At 47.2% G+C, this 23518-nt stretch overlaps 1 protein-coding gene across 1 annotated transcript in view; it reads right to left on the bottom strand.

Moving 5' to 3' along the window:
* Nucleotides 1-23518, bottom strand: part of LOC144598778 (uncharacterized) — a 121314-nt gene that overhangs the window by 22839 nt on the left and 74957 nt on the right. The window contains exons 9-11 of the mRNA XM_078409181.1: nt 22424-22502; nt 12785-12832; nt 350-432 (exon numbers count right to left, since the gene is read on the bottom strand). Of these exons, the coding sequence (XP_078265307.1) occupies nt 350-432; nt 12785-12832; nt 22424-22502 (210 nt within the window). The remainder of the gene's footprint in view (nt 1-349; nt 433-12784; nt 12833-22423; nt 22503-23518) is intronic.

Raw genomic sequence — 23518 nt, 5'->3', positions numbered from 1 at the left:
ACTAAAGAAAGTAGCTTTGATTTTATATAAATCTAGTATTGGTTTAAAAATCTTATTGTGTTATGGACTGGAAGACATTTGAAATGTAGATTACAATTATTTCTGCCAATTGGCTACATTTGTCATTTTTGAACAAATCATCATGGAAGAATGCTCTTAACTAAGAAAATAAGATTCTACTCCACCCTCCCCCCCCCCCAACCATCACCCAATACACAGAAGATTTAGAATGACTCATCTTTAATCAGACAGTAATCATCTAGCAGTCATGCTTCTTGGCCGCAGTAATCTATAATTACCGTAGCTTTATTAAGCACTGGAAGAAGCAGCAACACTTATTTTCACTCACCTGTTAATGAGAGGAAAAAGGGACACCGCCAGGTATACAGATGGGTACCACTTAAGTGGTTTGATTTCTTGAGCTAATAAGATCTATCAGCAAAAGCAATAAAATGTAAACAGATTTGGCTCAGTTTTAAATAATTTCGTCCATAATCTTATCAAATGTTAGACATAAAATTAATTGTTAAAAATAAAAGAAAGGCTTCTATTTTAAACTAATAATGTTCACCGTTCAATAAACAACTTTGCTTCCAGAAAATTAATCCCTATATTAGTAGATGGATTATTAACGTGGACAAATGTAATAACACAGAGGAACACGTATGCAATGGTTATGAAACACATTGCATCCAGAGCCTCATTTGTAAGTCACATTTTGCAAACCACAGCAGGAATGTTTGTTAACAACGTACGATTTACTGAATATTTTAAAAATGCCACCCCTTATTTTATAAAAGATTAAGTAGCTGGGTTTGAAAATTAAAAAACAGAAAATGGGCACATCAGTTAATGTAGGGCAAAACTTTAGAAGTATCGTCATGATTATCTTTAAAAAAGTTAAAATTTCATCTATAATGCCTTATAATGTTTTAGCAAAACACTCCTGTCCGTTAAATAGAATTTGTTAAAAAGCAAAATATTCTTGCAACTGCAGCATTTTGTGATACCTTCAAATTGTACCAGCATCTGCAGTTATTTTCCTACACTACTTGCAACTACTAATCACCAAAAATACATCACCTGTCAATCAAATGTAAAATTTAGGGGAAAAAAGGCACAACATGCTGGAGTAACTCAAAGAGGTCAGGCAACATCTCTGGAGGACACGGATAGGTGATGTTTCAGGTCAGGACCTGTTACATATGCTACATATTCATTGTAGCAGTCCCAACCTCCTGCACTACTTTGTATCAGGCACACTCACCACACACACACACACACTGTGATTAGGTATGTAAGCACTTTTCAGTATCACTACGCCACACAGGCAAGGAGCTGAATAAAGGAGTAAATTAAGGCAACTGAAACAACCTGAATTGTGTCGTTATTATCAGGACATCAAACCCGAAGACACAACATGGTGGCAGCGGTGACTTTCGAGTAAAAACCCGCGCTATTGTGAATCGCTATTGTGAATTAGGAACAGCGGCTGCAGAGAAATTGATTTTTTTTGTGCACCCGCCTAACAACACAAGATGGCGGCCTCCACAGCAGCAATGAGCCTCCACCCTACGATGAACTGGGACGCCGATGATGTGGTGGAGGCGTTCAAGAAATTCAAACAAAAGAGCCAGCTGGCATTTAAAAGCTTCCTGAAAGGAACTGCAGATGAAGAGAAGGTCAGTTATATTTTACTATGGCTCGGGGAGAAGGGTCTAGACATTTTTAACAGTTGGAGCTTAACAGAGCCTGACTGCAATAATCCGGGAATAGTCCTTGAAAGGTTTGCGAACCATATGGAGCCCAAATCAAACCACAGAATCCATCGGTATGAGTTCCAAGGGCTAAGACAAGACCCACAAGAAACAACCGACACTTTCCTTTCGAGACTAAGGAACGTGGCCAAGAAATGCAGATTTGGTGATGAAGATGACAGAATTGTCGACCAGCTAATATGGGGGTGCGCCCACCAAGAGGTCCAAAAGTCCCTAATAGGGAAAGACACCCTCAACCTAAAAGACGCCGTAGATGCTGCCAGAGCTTTCGAAGCCACAAGGAAACAAATGTCCTCCCTCTGCCTTCAAGTTGGCTCATCTCAGAGCAGCACCAGAGTGAATATAGACGCTCTCTCAAAACGTGACCCTGGCTCCACCTTAAAGGCTCCAAAGCAGACATTTTCTAGGCATGCAAACAAACAAGCAAGCCAAAGAAGCTGCTGGAACTGCGGTACAGAGCATGCATTTGATGATCGCAGGGCGTGCCCAGCATACGGGACTACCTGCAACTCATGTGGGAGGCCTAACCACTGGAAGAAAATGTGTAGGTCAACAAAATCATACAGCACCAAGCCAAAGCAGCAATGGTCAAAGAACGATAGAAATACGAGAAGGAAACAAATACACGCACACGTCCAACAGGAAGAGGAGATAACCTCAGATACCTCTGAGGAAGAATTCCTTTCCGTTGGGACCATTGACGTCCACGAAATGGGAAACAGCAAAACACATAGCAACAGAGAGGAAGCATATACTATAATACAACTACAGAAAAAAGTGGGAAAGAAAAGAACAACGATTAATCTAAGGCTCAAAATTGATACTGGAGCCCAGAGCAATATCTTACCAGTCAATCTTTACGGAAAGATATTCCCTGAACACATGACAAAAGATGGCAGCGTCAGGAAAGGAATCCTTGGAAGTAGCGATGTAGTCCTAGCTGCATACGGAGGTTCCATAATCCCACAGCTAGGCAAAATAATCATAGCAGGAACATACAAAGGGAAAGAAGTGAAATGCCCCTTCTTCATCACTAAATCGAAAGGACCTGCTATTCTCGGCCTGAACACGTGCCAAAGACTGAAGATTGTGTCAATCAACTATGAAATCAAGACAAACTCCTGCAGAATTGACAGAAACATACCCATCAAAAACCGGCCGCCCATCAGGAACAAAGAAGAATTGATGGACATGTACCCAGAGTGTTTTGACGATACCGTTGGTTGTTTTGAGGAATACGAATACCATATCACAGTAGACCCCAGTGTGAAGCCAGTGATCCACCCACCCCGCCGTGTTCCCCTTGAACTGAAAGAGAGGCTAAGGGAACAACTAAACGAAATGGAAGAAAAGGGCATCATCACAGCAATCACTAAACCAACTGATTGGGTAAATTCAATTGTTATCAAAGAAAAGCCAAACGGAAAACTAAGGATATGCCTTGATCCCAGGGATCTGAACAATGCATTGAAGCGCGACCATTATCCAACTCCAACCCTTGAAGAGATCACACCCGCACTAGCCGGTTCCAAGGTGTTCAGCAAGCTGGACGCTAGCAATGGATATTGGAACGTCAAAATAGACCGGAAGTCATCAATGCTCACCACTTTCAACACGCCATTTGGCAGATTCAGATTCAACAGGCTCCCATTCGGGCTGAAGGTGAGTCAAGATGTCTTCCAGCGGAAAATAGATGAAACATACAAAGGCTGTAAAGGGGCAATCGGGATAGCAGATGATATCCAAGTATACGGCAGAGATGAAAACACGCATGATTACAACCTCCATGAGGCTATGGAAAAAACTCGAAGAGCCGGCATAAAGCTCAATGCAGACAAATGCATAATCAAAGAAAGGGAGTGCAAATTCTTTGGACTGATTTACTCTGCAGAAGGAGTGAAACCGGACCCTACAAAAGTGGATGCTATCAACCACATGGAGGAACCCAAAGACAAGAAACAGTTAAGAAGTTTCCTAGGGCTCATACAATACATGGGAGTCTTCATACCTAAGCTTGCTAATCATACAGCAAATCTCCGTGAATTGATGAAAGACGACGCTGAATTTGATTGGTGTGCTTCACATAGCCAAGATTTTGGGAAATTAAAACAACTCATCAGCAAAGAAACGATCCTGCAGTACTATGACAGACAGAAACCTGTAACACTCCAAGTTGATGCCTCCATGAGAGGAGTTGGAGCAGTACTGATACAAAATGGCCGACCTATTGCGTATGCATCCAAAGCACTCACTCCTACAGAATCAAGGTACGCAAACATAGAGAGAGAACTCTTAGCAGTAGTCTATGGCTGCGAGAAATTTCACACTTACCTATATGGAAGGTATTTCGACATCGAAACAGACCACCGCCCTCTAGAACAAATCGGGAAAAAAAACCTCACCAAAGCACCAGCCAGACTACAGAGACTATTACTGAGGCTACAGAGCTACGACTACAACATCAGATACAAGCCAGGAAAAGACCTGCTGCTAGCTGACGCCCTATCCAGACTATCAACACATGACAAACAAGAGATGGAAGGGCTGAGCATAAAGATCCACCACATTGTGAGTGTGACAAGCGTGAAGCTGGAACAGATTAAAGAGGAAACAGCCAGAGATGAAGAACTCCAGCTCCTCACCCAAATGGTAATACAGGGGTGGCCAGAAAAGAGACAACAAGTTCAGCCTATCCTCCGCGAATACTGGACCATCCGTGATGATATTTCGGTAGAGAATGGAGTCCTGCTGGCCGGATCACGAATCATCATACCCAAGTCCATGAAAAAAGAAATCCTCGAAAAGATCCACCAAGGACACTTAGGAATGGAAAAGTGCAGACTCCGTGCTAAATCCGCTGTGTACTGGATAGGCATGTACAAGGACATAGAAAAGCTGGTATCTACATGCCACATATGCCAAAAATACAGGAATTCACAACAGAAGGAGGAAATGACACCCAGTGATATCCCAAGCCGGCCATGGCAAACCATCGGAGCAGACCTGTTCACAGAGAACCAGCAATGGTATTTGATTATGGCCTGCTACTACTCCAAATTCCCATTTGTGAGAAACATAAAGGACTTGAAAGCTAAAACAATTGTGTCAATTGTTAGAGGGTTGTTTGCAGAGCAAGGAATACCTGAGCAGATCGTATGTGACAATGGAACCCAATTCACATCTCGGGAATTCAGAGAGCTGGCCACCGAATACGGGTTCAAAATCACAACATCTTCACCACATTACCCAAAGGGCCATGGGTTTATTGAAAGGCAAGTACAGACAGCCAAGAAAATACTAATAAAATGCCGAGAGGCAAAGGAGGATCCAAACCTGGCACTATTATCCTTACGGGCAACTCCACTAAAGGCTGACATGAAGTCTCCTGCAGAAATGCTAAATGGCAGGAAATACAAAACCACCCTGCCAAGCAAAATCCAACCCCCTATCGACCAAGAAGAAACAAGGGCAAAATTGGCAGCTGCCCAGGAGGAGGGGCTGAAACAATACAACAAAAATGCACAGTACTTGCCTGAACTATTTCAAGGCCAAAACGTACATGCTCAGGATCCAATAACAAAGAAATGGACCCCAGCACAAATCACCAATAGGGCTGGAACCCCAAAATCATATATCATAGAGACAGAACCGGGCAGGCAGTTGAGACGAAACAGAATTCACATCCGCCCGACACCTGAAATGTCAACACCTGCAACTTCAAAGACAACACCAGCAACTCCTAGGACACCACCCACAGCAACAGCAACACCTGCCATTGATGACAACACATTCTCACAAACTGCTACCAGTGAGTTATATAGTCAACCAGCACCAACCAATGGCCAGGAAACGACTCAACAAGTCACCAATACATCGAGTGCAACACTGCAGGCAACAACCAGATCTACTAGATCCAGGAGCAACATCTTACCCCCAGCGCGTTATCGCTAGCACTGGAAGGGACAAGTCACAAGTCACGCCAAGACATGACTCTTGACTGGCTACGCACTACCTGAAAGAAAACAAGCTGCCATTATATATTTTGTTGTGTAGTATAGTAGAAAGCAGAATGCCATGAATGTGGGCAGAATAATCCCACGGTATCTGCTACAGGATTGCCACCCTCGCTCTGGAAATCCTCTAGTGTCACTAACTTTTATTCTTTTCTTTTGAGAAGGGGGGATGTTACATATGCTACATATTCATTGTAGCAGTCCCAACCTCCTGCACTACTTTGTATCAGGCACACTCACCACACACACACACACACTGTGATTAGGTATGTAAGCACTTTTCAGTATCACTACGCCACACAGGCAAGGAGCTGAATAAAGGAGTAAATTAAGGCAACTGAAACAACCTGAATTGTGTCGTTATTATCAGGACATCAAACCCGAAGACACAACAGGACCTTTCTTCACATTGATTGTGGTGGGGGAGGGGTTGTTGGTAGAAAGCTGGAGGAGAGATTGGGGTAGGCCCAACCCAGCAAGTGAAAGGTGGATACAGGTAAGGGCGGGTTTCTACTACCCTCCACATTATGTGAAAGGATCCGACCTGAAACATCACCTATCCATGTTCTCCAGTTTCACTGAACACCTCCGCTCAGTCCGCCTAAACCTACCTGATCTCCCAGTTGCTAAACACTTTAACTCCCCCTCCCATTCCCACACTGACCTTTCTGTCCTGGGCCTCCTCCATTGTCAGTGTGAGGCACAACGCAAATTGGAGGAACAGCACCTCATATTTCGCTTGGGCAGCTTACACCCCAGCGGTATAATATTGACCTCTAACTTCAAGTAACCCTAGCTTTCCCTCTCTTTCCATCCCTCCCCATCCCAGTTCTCCGACCAGTCTTACTGTCTCCGAGTACATTTTATCTCTGTTTGCTTTGTTGTTACCTTCTCCCAGCTAACAATGATCTATTCTACATTTTTCTTGATCTCCATTTCCTTTGTCCTATTTTCATATCTTACACTTCCTTGTTTCCTTCTCCCGACATCAGTCTGAAGAAGGGTCTCGACCCGAAATATCACCCATTCCTTCTCTCCAGAGATGCTGCAATGATGACTGGTCACGTGTGTGACATCACAGTCATATTTGACCTCTGACCCTAAACATTGTCAGCATCTATCTCTATATATATATATATATATATATATACACACACACTCGCGACTAAAACTCAGATCTTGTATAAATATATATATTTATGTATCTATATATATATCTCTGAGATTTTGAGATCTGGTTGTGGACATGTGGACCTGCAGCCAAAACGGTAAACCGTAGCGCCACAATTTTAGCGCCACCTTAATCACCACTGTCCTGGCGACTGTTTATAACAAGTTTTATTTAAATTGGTCTTATATTTTTTTTAAATCTCATTTCTAAACACATTTTTCAAAGTGCTGTGCATATGACGTCACTGTACCCACGGCCTCGCTCTTCACTCGCACAAACAAGATGGACGCCGTTAGCGGAGCCGCCCGCCCGCAATCAGAGGCTCCCCTCTCCTCTCATTCTCCCCTCTCTCCTCTCCCCCACAACCGCCGCGAGTAATCCCAGCTTGGCTAGCCGCCGCTGCCTGCCCGTCTCGAGTAGTCCGGCGCTCCCTCCTCCTCCCTGCACGCTCGGTAAGTGGGTTTCGCAGCCAACGGCTCCACGGAGGGGAGTGGGCGTGGGGGGCGAGTGGGTGGAGGGGAGGATGGGGTGAGGGTGGGGGGAGGAGAGAGTGAGGGAGGCGGGGGAGAGAGGGGGGCTGGTGGGGTGGGGGAGAGTAAGAGTGGGGCTGGGGAGGAGAGAATGGGGGGGGGTGGGGGGGAAGAGAGAGTGGGGGAAAGGGGGGTGTTGGGAAAAGGGGGTGGTGGGGAAGGGGGGGGTTGGGGGAGAGTAAGAGTGGGGGGGAGGGGGGAGGAGGAGAGATTGGGGGTGGAAGGGAGAGTGGGATGGGAGGGAGACAGCGGGGTTGGGGGAGGGGGGTTGGTGGTGGGGGAAGAGAGAGTGGGGGAAATGGGGGTGGTGGGGAAAGGGGGGGTGGTGGGGAAAGGGGTGGTGGGGAAAGGGGGGGTGGGGGAGAGTAAGAGTGGGGCTGGGGGAGGAGAGAATGGGGGGGTGGGGGAGGAGAGAGTGGGGAAAAGGGGGGGGTGGGGTAAGGGGAGGTGGGCGAGAGTGAGGGTGGGGGAGAAGGGGGAGGGTGGGGGAGGAGATAGTGGGGGTGGGGGGGAGAGTAGGGCTGGGGCAGAGGACAGGGTGGGGTGGGGAGGAGGGAACAGTGGGGGAAAGTGGGGGTGAGGAGGGAAGATTGGGGTTGGGGGGAGAGTGGGGTGCGGTGGGGAGAGTGGGGAATAGGGGTGGCGAGGGGGAATGGGGCTGGAGGCAGGGCTGGGGGGAGTGGGCGGGGGAGTGGGCGGGGGAGGGGCAAGTGGGGGTGGGGGCAGGGGAAGGGCAAGTGGGGGTGCGTAGGGGGGATGGAGTGGGTCAGTGGGGGGAGGAGGGGGGATTGAGTGGGGGGTTGAGGGTGCTACACCAATTCAGGAGAGGCTTTGGGTCCAGGGTTACTCAGTCACACCCTCTCCCCTTCCCTGTCCCCCCTCTATGAGGAATGGGCCCAACGGGCCCACTTGGTCTAGTATATATATATATATATGTATGTATATTTATATTTTATTTTTATATTATTACTAGAACAAGTGTGCCCGTTCAATGCGGGCCCGTCCCCACACCACCCATTCTCTCCTCCCCCAGCCCCACTCTTACTCTCCCCACACTCTCCCCTTTGGCCCGTCCTCTTAGGGTTTCCATTGTAACCGGGAGGGGGGGAGGGAGTGAAGGGGGGAGGGAGGGAGAGGGAGGTTTGGGGGAGGGAGGTGTGGAGGGATCGAGGGGGAGGGAGTGGTGGAGGGAGGGAGGTGTTGAGGATGGAGGGGGGAGGGTGATGAGAGATGGGGTGGCATTTGTGGAGGGGAGAGAGTGGGGGGGAGGGGGGAGGGGAGGAGGGAGGGATGGGGGAGAGGGGAGGGATATGGACCTCCCCTTTTCCCAGTACCCCTCTTTCCCCCACCACCAATTCCCCTCCGCACTACCCCTGTTGTCCCATTCCCCATTCTCAGCCCCCCCCCCCCATCTTCTCTCCCCCAGACACACTCTTAGCATCAGTTAAAGGCCCGGGGGGGGGGGGGGGGTGCGGGGGATCGGATCAGTGAAAAGTCCGGGGGGGGGGGGGGGGTGCGGGAAAGGCCCGGGGGGGGGGGATAGCGGGGAGATGTTCTCCCGGGTGTGGGAGAGAGGAGAGAAGCAAGGGGAGAGAGGAGAGTTGAGCCGGTGATCGCGGGCTGGCGCCGCTAACGTCGTCCATTTTTTTGGTGCGAGTGAGGAGATGCCGCGCATGCGTGCTGAGCACAGAGTGAGGAGATTCCGCGCATGCGTACTGAGCACTGCCTCACCGCAGCGCCCTCGACAGAAACCTCAATAAGGGGGGGGGGGGGGGCAGCGCTTTAAAACCTCTGTAACTTAAAAAATATGCGACCGAATTAAATAAAAATATCATTTTCCAGCAGCGTGGTGATTAAGACGGTACAAAAACCGTGGCGCTACGGTTCACCGTTTTGCCAAAATCAGCCGGAATCAGTGAAATATATATACATACAAACAAGATCTGAATTTTAGTAATATACTAGAACAAGTGTGCCCGTTCAAAGCGGGCCCGTTGGGCCCGTCCCCACACCCCCCATTCTCTCCTCCCCCAGCCCCACTCTTACTCTCCAAGTGTGCCCGTTGGGCCCGTCCTCCTGATCTGTGTATGTCAAGTGACCACTATAACCCTCTTTTTTTTTTTTTTTCCTAATCAGATGTGCAGCACTTTGGTCAACATGGGTTGTTTTTAAATGTGCTATACAAATATAATTGACTTGACTTGACTTGACTTGCAATAACAAAACAATCAGTGCTTTTCTGGAAACTTTTCGAAACAATGTAGCCGTCACAAGCTGAAAACTAAATCCTTTTCTGGAAACTTTTCGAAACAATGTAGCCGTCACAAGCCACAAGCTGAAAACGAAATCTGCACCGCAGCGCCCCTCTGAAAAAGGGGGGGGCAGCGCTTTAAAACCTCTGTAACTTAAAAAACACGCGACCAAATTAAATGAAAATATCACGGCCGAGCGAGCGCGAGATTGGCGATTGAGGCGGTGCGAAAACCGTCGCGCTACGGTCCGCCGTTTTGCTGCAATCGCTGTTACGAATATATCAGGCCAAACCACAAAAAAAAATATACACAAGATCTGAGTTTTAGTATTATATATAGATAGATAGATATAGATTTCACTAAAACTCAGATCTTGTGTATATATATATATATATGTATGTATGTATTTCTGAGATTGTGATGGAACTACAGCCAAAACAGTAAACGATAGCGCCACAATTTTAGCACCACCTTAATCACAATTTTGATTAAGCGACTGTCAATGAAATGTTTTATTTAAATTGGTCTTATATTTTTAAAGTTAGTGAGATTTTAAAGTTTAAAAAACACCTTTCTAACCAATTTCTTTAAAGGTCCTCAGCATGTGACGTCACAATGGGACACGTATGCCTTTAATTGCCCTCTCCGCCCCCCCCCCCCCCACCCCGAGCAGCGCGGCGCCAGAGACAAGAGAAAGAAGATGGCCGCAGGCAGGACGGGGTCAGTGGCTCCCTCTCCACTTTCCTCTCCCCCCTCGCCCGCACCCGGCCCCGGGGGAAACTCCGAGCAGGAGGAAGATGGTCGCCCACCCCGTCGACTGATCGTTCGCCTCCGTCTCCTTGAGCACCCGTTTCAACAGACGGCGTCGTCGAGTCCCCGCTCCCACCCGGGCCCAGCGTCCAGTACCATCACCGGAATAGCTTCTTCTCCTCCTCCTCCCGCATTAACTTGAACGACCGCTTCAACCGACGGCATCGTCGACGATGGCCGCTTCAACCGACGGCATCGTCGACGACTCCACAAAAATGGCGTCCGCTCTCCTTCTTCTCCTCCTCCTCCCGCTCTGCCAGCTTGTGCGCACCTCCCACCGCAGCGCTGACCGCCAGGAATTGTAGTCCACTTGGTCTAAATTGGTCTTATATTTTTTAAGTTTAAAAATCACCTTTCATTCCTACTTCTTAAAGGTCCTCAGCGTGTGACGTCACAATGGGACACGCAGGACTTTAATTGTCAGAGAGAAGGCCAAACAAGATGGCCGCTGGCAGGAGGGCGCCCGGGGCCACGGTCAGTGGCTCCCCCTCACCTTTCCTCTCCCCCCCTCGCCCGCACCCGGCCCCGGGGAAGACTCCGAGCACGAAGGAGATGGTCGTCCACCCCGTCGACTGATCATTCCCCTCCGTCTCCTCCAGTGCCCGCTTCAACCTACGGTGTCGTCGAGTCCCCACTCCTGCCCGGGCCCAGCGCCCCGCACCATCACCGGAATACAACCCCCAGCGGGCAGCCTCTTCTCTTCCTCCTCCAGCGCTCATCCAGCTGCCGCTTCAACCCACGGCGTCGTCGACGACGGCTGCCTCAAACGACGGCGTCTTTGACGACTCCACAAAAATGGCGGCCACTCTCCTCCTTCTCCTCCCGCTCCGCCATCTTGTGCGCGCCACCCACCGCCGCGTTGCCCGCCGGGTGGTGTAGTCCCAGCTCCCGCCAGGCCCCAGCCTCCGCCGCTCGCCGGCAATCAGCGCTGCACGCACGGGGCACTGGTAAGTAGCTTTCTCCGCCAACGGGTCCATGGAGGGGAGTGGGCGTGGGGTTGAGTGGGGGGGGGGAGTGGGGTGGGGGTGGGGGAGTGGAGGTGGAGTAGGGGTGGAGGGGAGGGAGAAGTGGGGGTGGGGTAGGAGGGCATGGAGTGGGTGGGAGGAGGGGGATAAGGGGGATTGAGTGGGGAGGGGGGGTGAGGGTGCTAGACCAATACGGGAGAGGCTTTGGGTCCACGGCTCGCTCTGACTGCCGCGTTGGCGCCATGGGGCCAAGGTCAGTGACACCCTCTCCCCTTCCCTGTCCCCCCCTCTATGAGGAATGGGCCCAACGGGTCCACTTGGTCTAGTAACATATAAAAATTTCACTTGATAAGCTTCGACATATATACAGTACAAAACAGTATACCTGTAATGCTTTCAGAATTAGAAGAGATGTATTCCACAATTTTTCACATTATTAGTCACACACGTGACCAAGAATGGGGCCCCTAAGCGTTGATTCTTTCGGTGGGTATTTACAAACACAAGATGCAGATAGTGACAATATAGTTTGCAGTAATATTAGAAACCAGAGAGTGGCAGCATTCACCTTTTACAATTATCCAAGGCTTGGATTTTCAATTCTCAATGCCAGCAAATACAAAAGCATACAGTAATTCAGATGGTGGAATCTTGAGCCAAACATTATGTGCTGGTAGAACTCAGCGGGTCAGGCAGCATTTATGGAGGGAATGGAGAGGTGACGTTAAAGGTCGGGACACTGCTTCAGTTACTCCAGCACTTGTTCGAATAAAGAATATATTGTAATTTTCCAAATTTAAAAAAAGATTTGAGATTGCTGCCTCCTACCTACAGCACAAAAATTAACAATAGGGATTGTTTACGGCAAACTGCAACAATTAACAGCTGTATTTTCAGACGGTTATAATGCTTATATGTTAGAGCTGCAGATAACCAACTCCTCACTTGCTTTTTACATTTATGTCTACAAAACCCATAATATTTCCAAGCACAGATCAAATATACTTCGGCCAAAGACAGTAAAACTAGGAAGACCTACACCCCAAGAAGATTTTTTTTAAAATTTTGACTTACATGTCCTTAACAATATACAACTGGAAAAAGAAAATCCTCATATCTACAACCTGAGGTGAAACACTCATATTTAACCCACAAGATTTGCTCGCTGTCTATTGCTTTAAAATATTTTTATTGGCACAATACTGTAAGAAAGTGTATTTTCTTGCACTACTAATATGTAAGTTATAGTATCATCAAAACTGTACCTTGCTTCTTTCTTTTTCAGGATCATATGGGCCAGACCAAGTTAAAACCTGTTGAAAGAAAGGTCAAGGATACTGAAATAGACTTAAAGAACAAATACTGCAACATTCAGATCAGCTACACTCTTCGCTTGTGCACTATGGGAACCATTTACACATCAAAATTGTATCTACAAGTGCACTTCATTAGCAATGACAGTTGTACACCCATGGAATGCCTGCAGGAAGTACATAGAGTGGCCAAGACATCAATCCCCATGAGTCTGAAGAAGGGTCTCGACCCGAAACGTCACCCATTCCTTCTCTCCTGAGATGCTGCCTGACCTGTTGAGTTACTCCAGCATTTTGTGAAATAAATACCTTCGATTTGTAGCAGCATCTGCAGTTATTTTCTAATACACCCCATATAAGGCTTGGTTGACAACACTGCTGCCATTTTAGAGTTTAATAGGCATCAGCTAACATTCTCTCTTAGAAACATCTGCAGTACACTAGTTCAACAGCTAGTAGGCCCAGAGCTATCCAAATGCATCTTCCACTACTTTTAGATTTGTTGCTGGCTGATTTGTTCTGGCATGTTGCAAGTTGTAGGAGTTCAGATGGTGAATATGCTGAATAAATCAGTATCATGGGTGGAATGAGCAGAGGATGTGCTGAGCTGAAAAAGATGGTGAAAAAGGAGGAAGACAAAAAAAAAGGAAGATTTTCTCCTATCTGTAAACCCGAATTAGGGAGTTTGCTTCACTGAAATGTGACACCTGCTGCAGCCAAAAACCACAAACTCAGATTTGAGCAAGACCTACAGGGGTGGCACAGTGGCGCAGCAGTAGAGTTGCTGTCTCACACTGCCAGAGACCCGGGTAAATCCTGACTACCGGCTGACTATATGGAATTTGTACGTTCTCCCTGTGACCGTATGGGTTTTCTCCGGGTTCTCCGGTTTCTTCCTACATTCCAAAGACGTGCAGATTTGTAGGTTAATTGGCTTCTGCAGATTACCCTAGTCTGTAGGATCCGAAATTGGGATAACATAGAACTAGTGTACGGGTGATCGTTAGCCGGCATGGACTCAGTGGGCCAAAGGGCCTGTCTTCATGCTGTATTTCTAAACTAAACTACAGGGCCAATGTCAACTGAGGTAACCGTGGAAATGTTTTTACATGGCTCTCTGTAAGCTGATAAAGGTATTTGCAATATTATCACTATTGCATTAACGAAGGTCAAAAGTACTCTCATTCAAATGGAGCCAACTATACTTTGTATATACTGGGTAAAGAGCAGTGAAGAGCAATCCACATGATTACACCCCTCTTTGCAAACCACATAACAACTCTTCCCGACTAGAAATGAAAGAGATTCCACTCCTCCAGTGTTCAATTTTATGAGTGACCACAGACAGCTAATCTTGGTCAGTATCTGGCATCCTGAGAGCAGTCTCGGTTTTCATTCTGCAACAGTACCAGATGCCATTCAAACATAAAACTGGGCACTGAAGGAGTGGAAACTCTTTCATGAACCATCATGGCAAACTTAAGATAGACACAAAAAGCTAGAGTAACTCAGCGGGACAAGCAGCATCTCTGGAGAGAAGGAATGCCTTCTTCAGGCAAACTAAAGTGTGACTATCTGATGCAGAGAGATAAATTAGCTATCAATATGGTGCCTACGGGTGCTGTCTGTATGGAGTTTACCAGAATGATGAAAGAAAGACCTGCAGACCTGGTTTATACCAAAGATATACATAAAGTGGTGGAGTAACTCAGCGGGTCAGGCAGCATCTCTGGAGAAAAAGGATACGTGATATTTTGGGTCGGGACCTTTCTTCAGTCCGACTGAGAATTGATCATGAGAATAATTTGAATTTGATATCACAATAACTTAGATAAAATATTCAGTATTCAGTTCTCACACATCTAATCATTCAAAAACTTCTCATATTAAAATATCTTTATGTGACTTACGCAGTGTCTTTGAGATTTAAACTCTATTAGTTTTGAAATCTGCACCCAAATATTAAAGGACATATATTTGTCAATCGCAAGCCAAAAGATTGCACTTTTTATAATTGGTTTCTAAGGACCATCCAAGAAATTGGACTTTGCTGCATTGAATTTGACTGTCTTTTCATGTATATGAAAATTGTATAATTGGTTATACAAGATTCTGTGGTGTTTCATATTATGAAAAAATAAAAGATGCAGCATTACAATGCTTGTAACTAAATTAACAAAGGAGAATTATCATGGAAAACCTATTGTGCACAAATTTAAATCAAATTATGCTTAATAATGCTACGATCTGTAGCTGTAAAGATACATCTAATCTTCATTCCCAACCAAAATACGTTGAACGTGGCTTACAGCAAAAGGTCAGCAATGAGGTAACGTGAAAGAAACATTGATCTTGAAAAGCTTTTTGTAGAAATTAAGCAGACTACATGGCAGGTGAGTGCCCGGGTGTTGATTCAGTGGGAACCACTAGCTTAGTCAACCCTCGACAATTTATTATCACAAAAAGACTTTCAGAAAAATATTCAAGGTCTCCAGACCAGCATTGTTAGTTTTATTGATTGCATAGAAATGCACTGTGTCGCCTTATATTAGGAGCACAGCAATCCAGCAATTTGAAAAAAATCATTACCGAATGGCCATCAATTACTTTCACTGCAGCTTTGAATAAAATGGGATGGTCCTCAATGGTTGTACTTCTAAAGTTATGCTTAATATAATTAAATTGTGAGCAGGCTGATGGGAAGTTGGAGTGAACCTTGACAGGGAGGGTGGTGGAAGGATGGAAATCGGCATTTAACTTACTTACATAAATGGCACCAGAAGGAATATTCCATAAAAGAATGCTTTGATAAATCATCATTTAAAAATTAATACATACTAAATCATTTGCTGCAAAATTGCCTCAAACAATTTTATGAGTTTAAAGCTAAAAAAGTAAAAAAGTAATGTTACATTTTATTTGACACCATTAAGATTATCCTTCACTGAATAATGTAGGAAAATAACTGCAGATGCTGGTACAAATCGAAGGTATCACAAAATGTTGGAGTAGCTCAGCAGGTCAGGCAGCATCGTAACCGGGAAGGGAGTGGGGGGGAGGGAAGGGGGATGGAGGGAGGTGTGGCGGGGGGAGGGGAGGGGGAGGGAGGGGAGGGGGGAAGGGGGGGAGGGAGAGGGGTAGGGGGGGAGGGGGAGTGAGGGGTGAGGGAGGGGGAGGGAGGGGGGAGGGAGGGGGGAGGGGAGGGGGGAAGGGGAGGAGGGAGAGGGGAGGGAGGGGGGTAGGGGGGGAGGGGGAGGGAGGGGGGAGGAAGGGGGGAGGGAGGGGGGAGGGGAGGGGGGAAGGGGGGAGGGAGGGGGACTTCCCCTTTTCCCAGTACCCCTCTTTCCCCTTTGGGCCCGTCCTCGTAGGGTTTCCATTGTAACCGGGAGGGGAGTGGGGGGGAGGGAAGGGGGAGGGAGGGAGGAGGGAGGTGTGGCGGGGGGAGGGGAGGGGGAGGGAGGGGGGAGGGGAGGGGGGAAGGGGGGGGAGGGAGAGGGGTAGGGGGGAGGGGGAGTGAGGGGTGAGGGAGGGGGGAGGGAGGGGGGAGGGGAGGGGGGAGGGGAGGGGGGAGGGGAGGGGGGAGGGGAGGGGGGAAGGGAGAGGGGAGGGAGGGGGGTAGGGGGGGAGGGGGGGAGGGAGGGGGGAGGGGAGGGGGGAAGGGGGGAGGGAGGGGGACTTCCCCTTTTCCCAGTACCCCTCTTTCCCCGTTGGGCCCGTCCTCGTAGGGTTTCCATTGTAACCGGGAGGGGAGTGGGGGGATGGAAGGGGGAGGGAGGGAGGAGGGGGGCGGGGAGGGGAGTGGGGAGGGGGAAGGGGGGTGGAGTGGGGAGGGAGAGGGGAGGGAGGGTGGTAGGAGGGGAGGGATGGGGGTAGGGGTGGAGGGGGAGGGAGTTGGGAGGGGAGGGGGAAGGGGGGAGGGAGGGGGACCTCCCCTTTGCCCAGTACCCCTCTTTCCCCGTTGGGCCCGTCCTCGTAGGGTTTCCATTGTAACCGGGAGGCGGGGAGGGAGGGGGGAGGGAGGGAGGAGTGGAGGGAGGAGGGGATGGGGAGGGAGGGAGGGAGGGGAGGGGGGAAGGGGAGGGGGGAAGGGGAGGGGGGAATGGGAGGGGGGAAGGGGGGAAGGTGGAGGGAGGGGGGAGGGAGGGGTGACGTTTCGGGTTGAGACCCTTCTTCACTGAATAATGAACTACTAGAAGCATTTCAGGATTTTAAAATAAAATATACCTTTAGAAGGCTTTAAACAGTGATCAATGAAAAGAAACAACGAATAAATAAAGTTCACAAGGAATATTAAACTAATTGATTGTATATTGAAGATGCAAGGAACTGCAGATGCTGGCTTACAAAAAAAGAGCCAAAGTGCTGGAGTAACTTAGCAGGTCAGGCAGCGCCGCTAGAGAACTTTGCGATGTGATGTGTTGGGTGGGACGCAAAAGACACAAGATGCTGTTGTAACGTAGTGGGTAAGGCAGCATCTCTGGAGAACATGGATAGGCATTGCTTTTACAGACTGAAGAAGAGCCCGTACCCGAAATATCACCTATCCATGTTCTCCAGAGATGCTGCCTGACCCGTTTAATTAGTCCAGCACTTTGGTTCTATATTGAGACACATTGGTTGTATATTGAGTTCTGTGAGATGAAGGTGAGACACGAGTCCAAATAAAATGCAAATACAAATGATTTAATACTAATCTACACTCCAGTTTTAATAAAACAACATTTCTATTCTTATAGTAGATATACAAAATTTGACACCCAGCATCATAAGGAAAGAAGACCTAAGACCTAAGGAATGTCGAAAGTGGAAAGACAGAGGTTGAGGTAAAGAATTCCACAACTCAGGATCTTGACGGAAAACAAATTGAACAAAAGTAACAGTTAGCACCAACTACATTTCAGGATTAAAGAGGCCTAAATTACTTAGTTATTATATTGAAGGAGGCATTTCAGCCGATCTGGTCTATGCTGGCCGACAGCAGAACATCCCCATGAGTACCATTCCCCCTCTCCTTGTGGAATGGAACAGAAGAACAGTCAATGCTTTAAGTTTGAATGAACATATGGAAATTGCCACATATAATGATGTAATGAACCATGAATTAACTGAGAATGCTAAGAAAATATGAGGAGTTTGAAAATGATTCAAATCAAAAAGTATATCCCTGGATATTGATGATCACAAAATTATGAGTCAGGAAGTGTTTTTAGAAGCTATCAGTAGCAATCAAAGTGTGACATTTCCATAACCACAAATCTTCATAATATCCAGAACTGATGCTGTGAAGTAAAATCCTTTCATTCTCATTATTCTCAATTGGAAATTGCCTGGGTCTCAGAGGCCGAAATAAAATTGCAAACAATAAAACAATGACCATGTCTTTGTTGTAAAATAAGAAAAAGCAGGTCCACTCTAAAACACCTGCCATGGCATCAATGGCCTCAACATTGGGCCGAAGAGCTAGTTGTTATTTGGATTGTAAGAAATAACTAGAGGCCTTGGTTAAGACTTGGTCGTAATACCCATATGGGGAAACTCTCAAGTGCAATCAATTCCATGTTCCTCTATGCCGGATTCATTCAATACCAATAAAGAAGATGCTACATAAATGCTGATGTGAAAAGTGGAGTGGTAGTCTAACAAGCCGTAACCGACCTGAAATGAGTGAAAGTGGACAAAATAGACCAGATTTGTACTGTTGTACTATCTCACTGGAAGAGACAGAAGGAGGAAATAGGATTTAATTCTTTACAAACCCCTGGAACAACATGAGAATCTGGGATCATAGTGAGTACCCAGGAATAATATTCAGAAGGAAGAAACTCTGGATCTTGGATTACATAACAAAGAGAAGCCATAAGCCTAATTGTGACTGACAACATTGTGTCAAGCCAGGTAGAATACTGTGCAGGCTGTGAGTGCTTGTATTTTTAAATAAAAGTGCAAAGTTTTAAATAAAGCTAAGTATACCTTAGAGAGAGTTTAGAAAGGGACAGCATGGAAATGGTCCCTTTCGCCCACCCAGGCCAACCATCGATCATCCGTTCTCACTAGTTCTGTTATCCCACTTTCGCATGCACTCCCTATACATAAGTGGCATGCACAGAGGCCAATTAACCTGTACACCTGCACGTCTTTGAAAAGTTGGGGGAAACCGGACCGCCTAGAGGAAATCCACGCGGTCACAGGGAGAACATGCAAACTCCACACAAACAGCACCTGAGGTCAGGATCGAACCAGGGTTTCTGGCATTGTAAGGCAGCAGCTCAACCAGTGTCTTGCCCTAAGTGTCAGCAATGAATCTATTATTATATTACTAAAACTCTCTGTTTGTTTGATTATTTATTTGTTTGCCTACGCCTATGATGTAACCTTATTTTTGTGCCCCCGTCACAATAGCGCGACAATTTTTGGACCACCTTACTCACCTTTGTCCTGGGGACACCTTCATCCAAGTTTCATTCAAATTGGTCTTATATTTTTAAAGTCAGAGAGATTTTAGAGTTTAAAAATTACCTTATTAAACTGACTCTTGGCAATGTTCAGCGTATGACATCACAATGGGACCCGCCTAAGTGACGGCCAATGAGGGCGGTGGGGTCCCACGATGACCACCGGGGGCGGGACCCGCCAGAATGACGGGAGTGGCAGCCAATGAGGGGGAGGGGGCTGTGGGCCGACGAGTTGCCGCTAACTCACCCACTCCATCCACCCTGAACACCCCCCTCCTCCCCTCCTCCCCATTCACCCACTCCATTCCCCCTCAACCCCCTCCTCCCCTGCCCCCCCTCACCCACTCCATCTCCCCTCAACCCCACCTTATCCCTCACCCCACCTCCCTCACCCTCTCCCACCCCCCCCCTTGCTAGGAGGACGAGCTGCGTTTTCGACGTCAGTCCGCGCGTGCGATAGTGCAAACGGCAGCGGCCCATAGCGAGCCGCAACTCGCTTCCGGCCACTTGAGGGGGGATGAAGTGGTTGAGTGGGTGAGGGGGGCGGGGGAGATAAGGGGGGTTGAGGGGGGATGGAGTTGGGTGAGTTGGGGGGTGAGGAGAGGGGGGGATTAGGGGGGTTGAGGGGGATGGAGTAGGTGAGTGGGTGAGCTGAGGAGGGGGGTTGATGGGGGTTTGAGTGGGGGGGAGGGGGGTTCAGAGGGGATGGAGTGGGTGAGTGGGGGGGGCGGGGGGATAAGTGGGGTGGAGGGGGTATGGAGTGGGTGAGTGGAGGGGAAGAGGGGGAGATAAGCGGGGTTGAGGAGGATGAAGTGGGTGAGTGGGGAAGGGGGGAGTGGTTGAGCGAGGGGGGTGAGCGGAGGGGTGGGATAAGGGGGGTTGAGGAGGGATGGAGTAGGTGAGGGGGAGGGGAGGAGGGGGGTTAAGGGTGGATCGAGTGTGAGAGTGGGGGGAGGAGAGGAGGGTGGAAAAGGGGGGAGCGGGGGAGGGCGGGAGTGGGGAAGGAGAGGGTGCTGGACCTATGTGAGAGGTTTGGGGCTAATGAGGGGGAGGGGGCTGCTGAGCCCACAAGGTGCCGCTAACTTTAATAGATGCGCTCCCCCCGCCCCCCCCCCCCCCGCCGGGAGGTCCAGTGCCCCTCCCGGCGTGCCCCACGCCTGACCCTCCTCCCGTGGTGCAGCGCGGCAGCAGAGGGTCCAATAAGATGGCCGTCCACTGCTGTTTGTAGACGATCGCCGCCATGCTGCAGGAGAGTCTTCAGGTCCACGGCTCGCTCTGGCTGCAGCACTGGCGGTACGGGGCCAAGGTGAGTGGCTCCCTCTCCCCTTCCACACCCCCCCCTCACCCGCCAACGGCCCCAGGAGAAACTCCCCACCCAGCAACGGGCTTCATCAGTTGGAGAGGGTTGCCGGGCTCGCAGGATTGTCAGTTGGGGGAGGGTTGCCGCAGGAGAGGCCCGCAGGAGAGATTTGGACCCAACGGGTCCACCTCAGTCTAGTCTCAAATATTATTGCAAACTTAGTAAAATACCCTTATATGCTCTACAACTTCTGTTTAGTTTAGTTTAGAGTTACAGCACAGAAATAGGCCCTTTGGCCCACCGGGTCAATGCCGACCAGCGATCCACACACACTAACACTATCCTACACACACCAGGCACAATTTTTACAATTATACCATGCCAATTTACCTACAAACCTGTACGTCTTTGGAGTGTGGGAGGAAACCGAAGAGCCCGGAGAAAACCCGCACAGGTCACGGGAATAACGTACAAACTCCGTATTGGCAGCACCTGCTATCACTCTCGATCGTGAGTATCTGTTCTGTAACGCTGTTCTTTAATGTGCCCATCAATTATCCTTTGATTCTTCTGCTGTTTGCTAAGGGGTAATTTAAAGTGGCCAATTAACTAACGTGTTTAGGTCAAGGGAGGAAATTGGACCACTTGGCAGAATTCCATGCAAAGAAAACATGCAAACATCACACAGAGAGCATCCAGGGTCAGGCTTGAACCAGGTTCCCTGGATGGAAGGCAACAGCACTAACTATTGCATCACCATGCCAACCAGGATGGAAAACATTTTTTTACAAAGATATAACAGAGAACATTGCAGGAACTTAGAGGTTTATAAAAAAAATGTGAGAAACTTACAATTTAGCATTACTTAACAAATACCCATATAATCCATTGTGCAGTGGTGGCAACCTGACGTGTGTCAAAGCATGGGCAGCAGAGTTATTTATGACCATGTTTATGAAATAAATGAATGAGGAAGGCCAGCCAAAAGTATACTGAGAAAGTCAAATCCAGACATTAATAAACTCCCATGGATGGTGCTTTCATCAGCTACGTGTGCTTCACCCATCTCTACATGTGGAAATAGAATGTTTCAATGACACTATGGATGTGTGATTCAAAATGTATCTCAGGACAGATTTAACACAAAGATCGATACATTCTGGTTCTGTTTTTGATGGTTGTCAGAGAGAATATTGGTTACTGGTTGTATCTCCATTTCTTGTTGGATGCAGGAAAAATGTTCCCAATGTTGGGGGAGTCCAGAACCAGGGGCCACAGTCTAAGAATAAAGGAGAGGCCATTTAAAACTGAGATGAGAAAAAACTTTTTCACCCAGAAAGTTGTGAATTTGTGGAATTCTCTGCCACGGAAGGCAGTGGAGGCCAATTCACTGGATGAATTTAAAAGAGAGTTACTTAGAGCTCTTGGGGCTAGTGAAATCAAGGGGTATGGGGAGAAGGCAGGCATGGGTTACTGATTGTGGATGATCAGCCATGATTACAATGAATGGTAGTGCTGGCTCGAAGGGCCGAATGGCTTCCTCCTGCACCTATTTTCTATGTTTCAATGTTTCTATCTGATTTTATATCCTGCAAACAAATGACATAATCCAGTTTTCTTTTCCCAAAAAGTAATAAAACAACAGTCAATTCATTTCAGACGAGATAACCAAAATAATTGATGTCTTAAGAGTTAAGTTACATGACTAAAAAAATATTTTGATCATCTAGTTATACATTAGATCCACTAACTTAAGTAAATAGATTCAAACAGAAGTAATCATATGTGTTTTGAACATTGTTCTTTTTTTTTTAAAAGAGATTATGCATGGGTGCTTACCCTCTTTTTGGCTATATAAAATATGTGAAGGTAGCAGGACATCATCAGAAAGATGAGGACAAATAAGGGGATGTACCATCTGTAAAAAACAATTGAACAAAATAAGCATGCCAGTTTTGACAGCACTCTCAAGATATGCAGCACAGTTCAGGTCAACTGTGTTTGATAAAGTTATGCTCTAACTTTATCAAACATTGGTCAGACCTCAGCAGACTTGTAGACATGAAAATGTTCTTATACAGAAACGACATGCCAGTTCTGCTGTGTCTGAATTAGAGAAGCACTAAGAAGAAACATGAAGTTCGGAGTTCAAAACAGGTGAGAGTTAAGAAGGAATATGGTGATTAATAGTTAAACAGCAGTTAAAGTTAATGACTGATTTCTTTGTAGTAATAAACAATGTAGTGATTTTGACATTAAGGCCATTACAGATAGCACTTTGGATTCTAATTTCAGGATGAAATAGAATCAATAGAATTACAATGGATCATCACGCAGGCTTAGGGAAGGGCTTATTTCATATTTAAAGGAGAACCTTTTGTGCCCCAGATCAGTCAATTTCATGGAGTCTTGACAATTGAAGTGGGTCACTTCTGTGGAGATTAAGAGTTCACTGTATCTCTCATTGGCATTTCTTCTTGAGATCGCTAAATGGGTCTGCGCTCTTACCAGAACCATATTATGCAAACCATTTAAATTATTCTGGAGTCAGTTGAAGGGTGCTATTACGACAACTTATCCAGGAATGTAAAACATGATGGGCATCTCAATTGTCATATCAGTTATAATGCAGTAAAGTAATCCTCCTTGCACCTCCCTCCGCAATGAAACATGCCCAGGGTTATCAGCTTTAACCTATAAACAGGAAAAAAAAACTGATATTTGGTTGTTATTTTAGAATCTCCTAAGACATCAGTGAAGTGCACATCAAGCTTACTATTCATACTATTCAAGCTTACTATTCATCTCAAATGATAGCCTTCAGGAGCTGCAGTGATCTATTCCATAACTGCTCATTTGTTGGGATTTGGTAAAGAACCCCTTAGTCTCGGTACATGGTGGAGGAGAGGAGGTTGAGGAACACGGTTGCGGTAC

Source organism: Rhinoraja longicauda, chromosome 12 (assembly GCF_053455715.1).
Source record: "Rhinoraja longicauda isolate Sanriku21f chromosome 12, sRhiLon1.1, whole genome shotgun sequence".
In the NCBI taxonomy this organism is placed as follows: Eukaryota; Metazoa; Chordata; class Chondrichthyes; order Rajiformes; family Arhynchobatidae; genus Rhinoraja; species Rhinoraja longicauda.
This window is presented reverse-complemented; position numbering and strand designations above follow the sequence as displayed.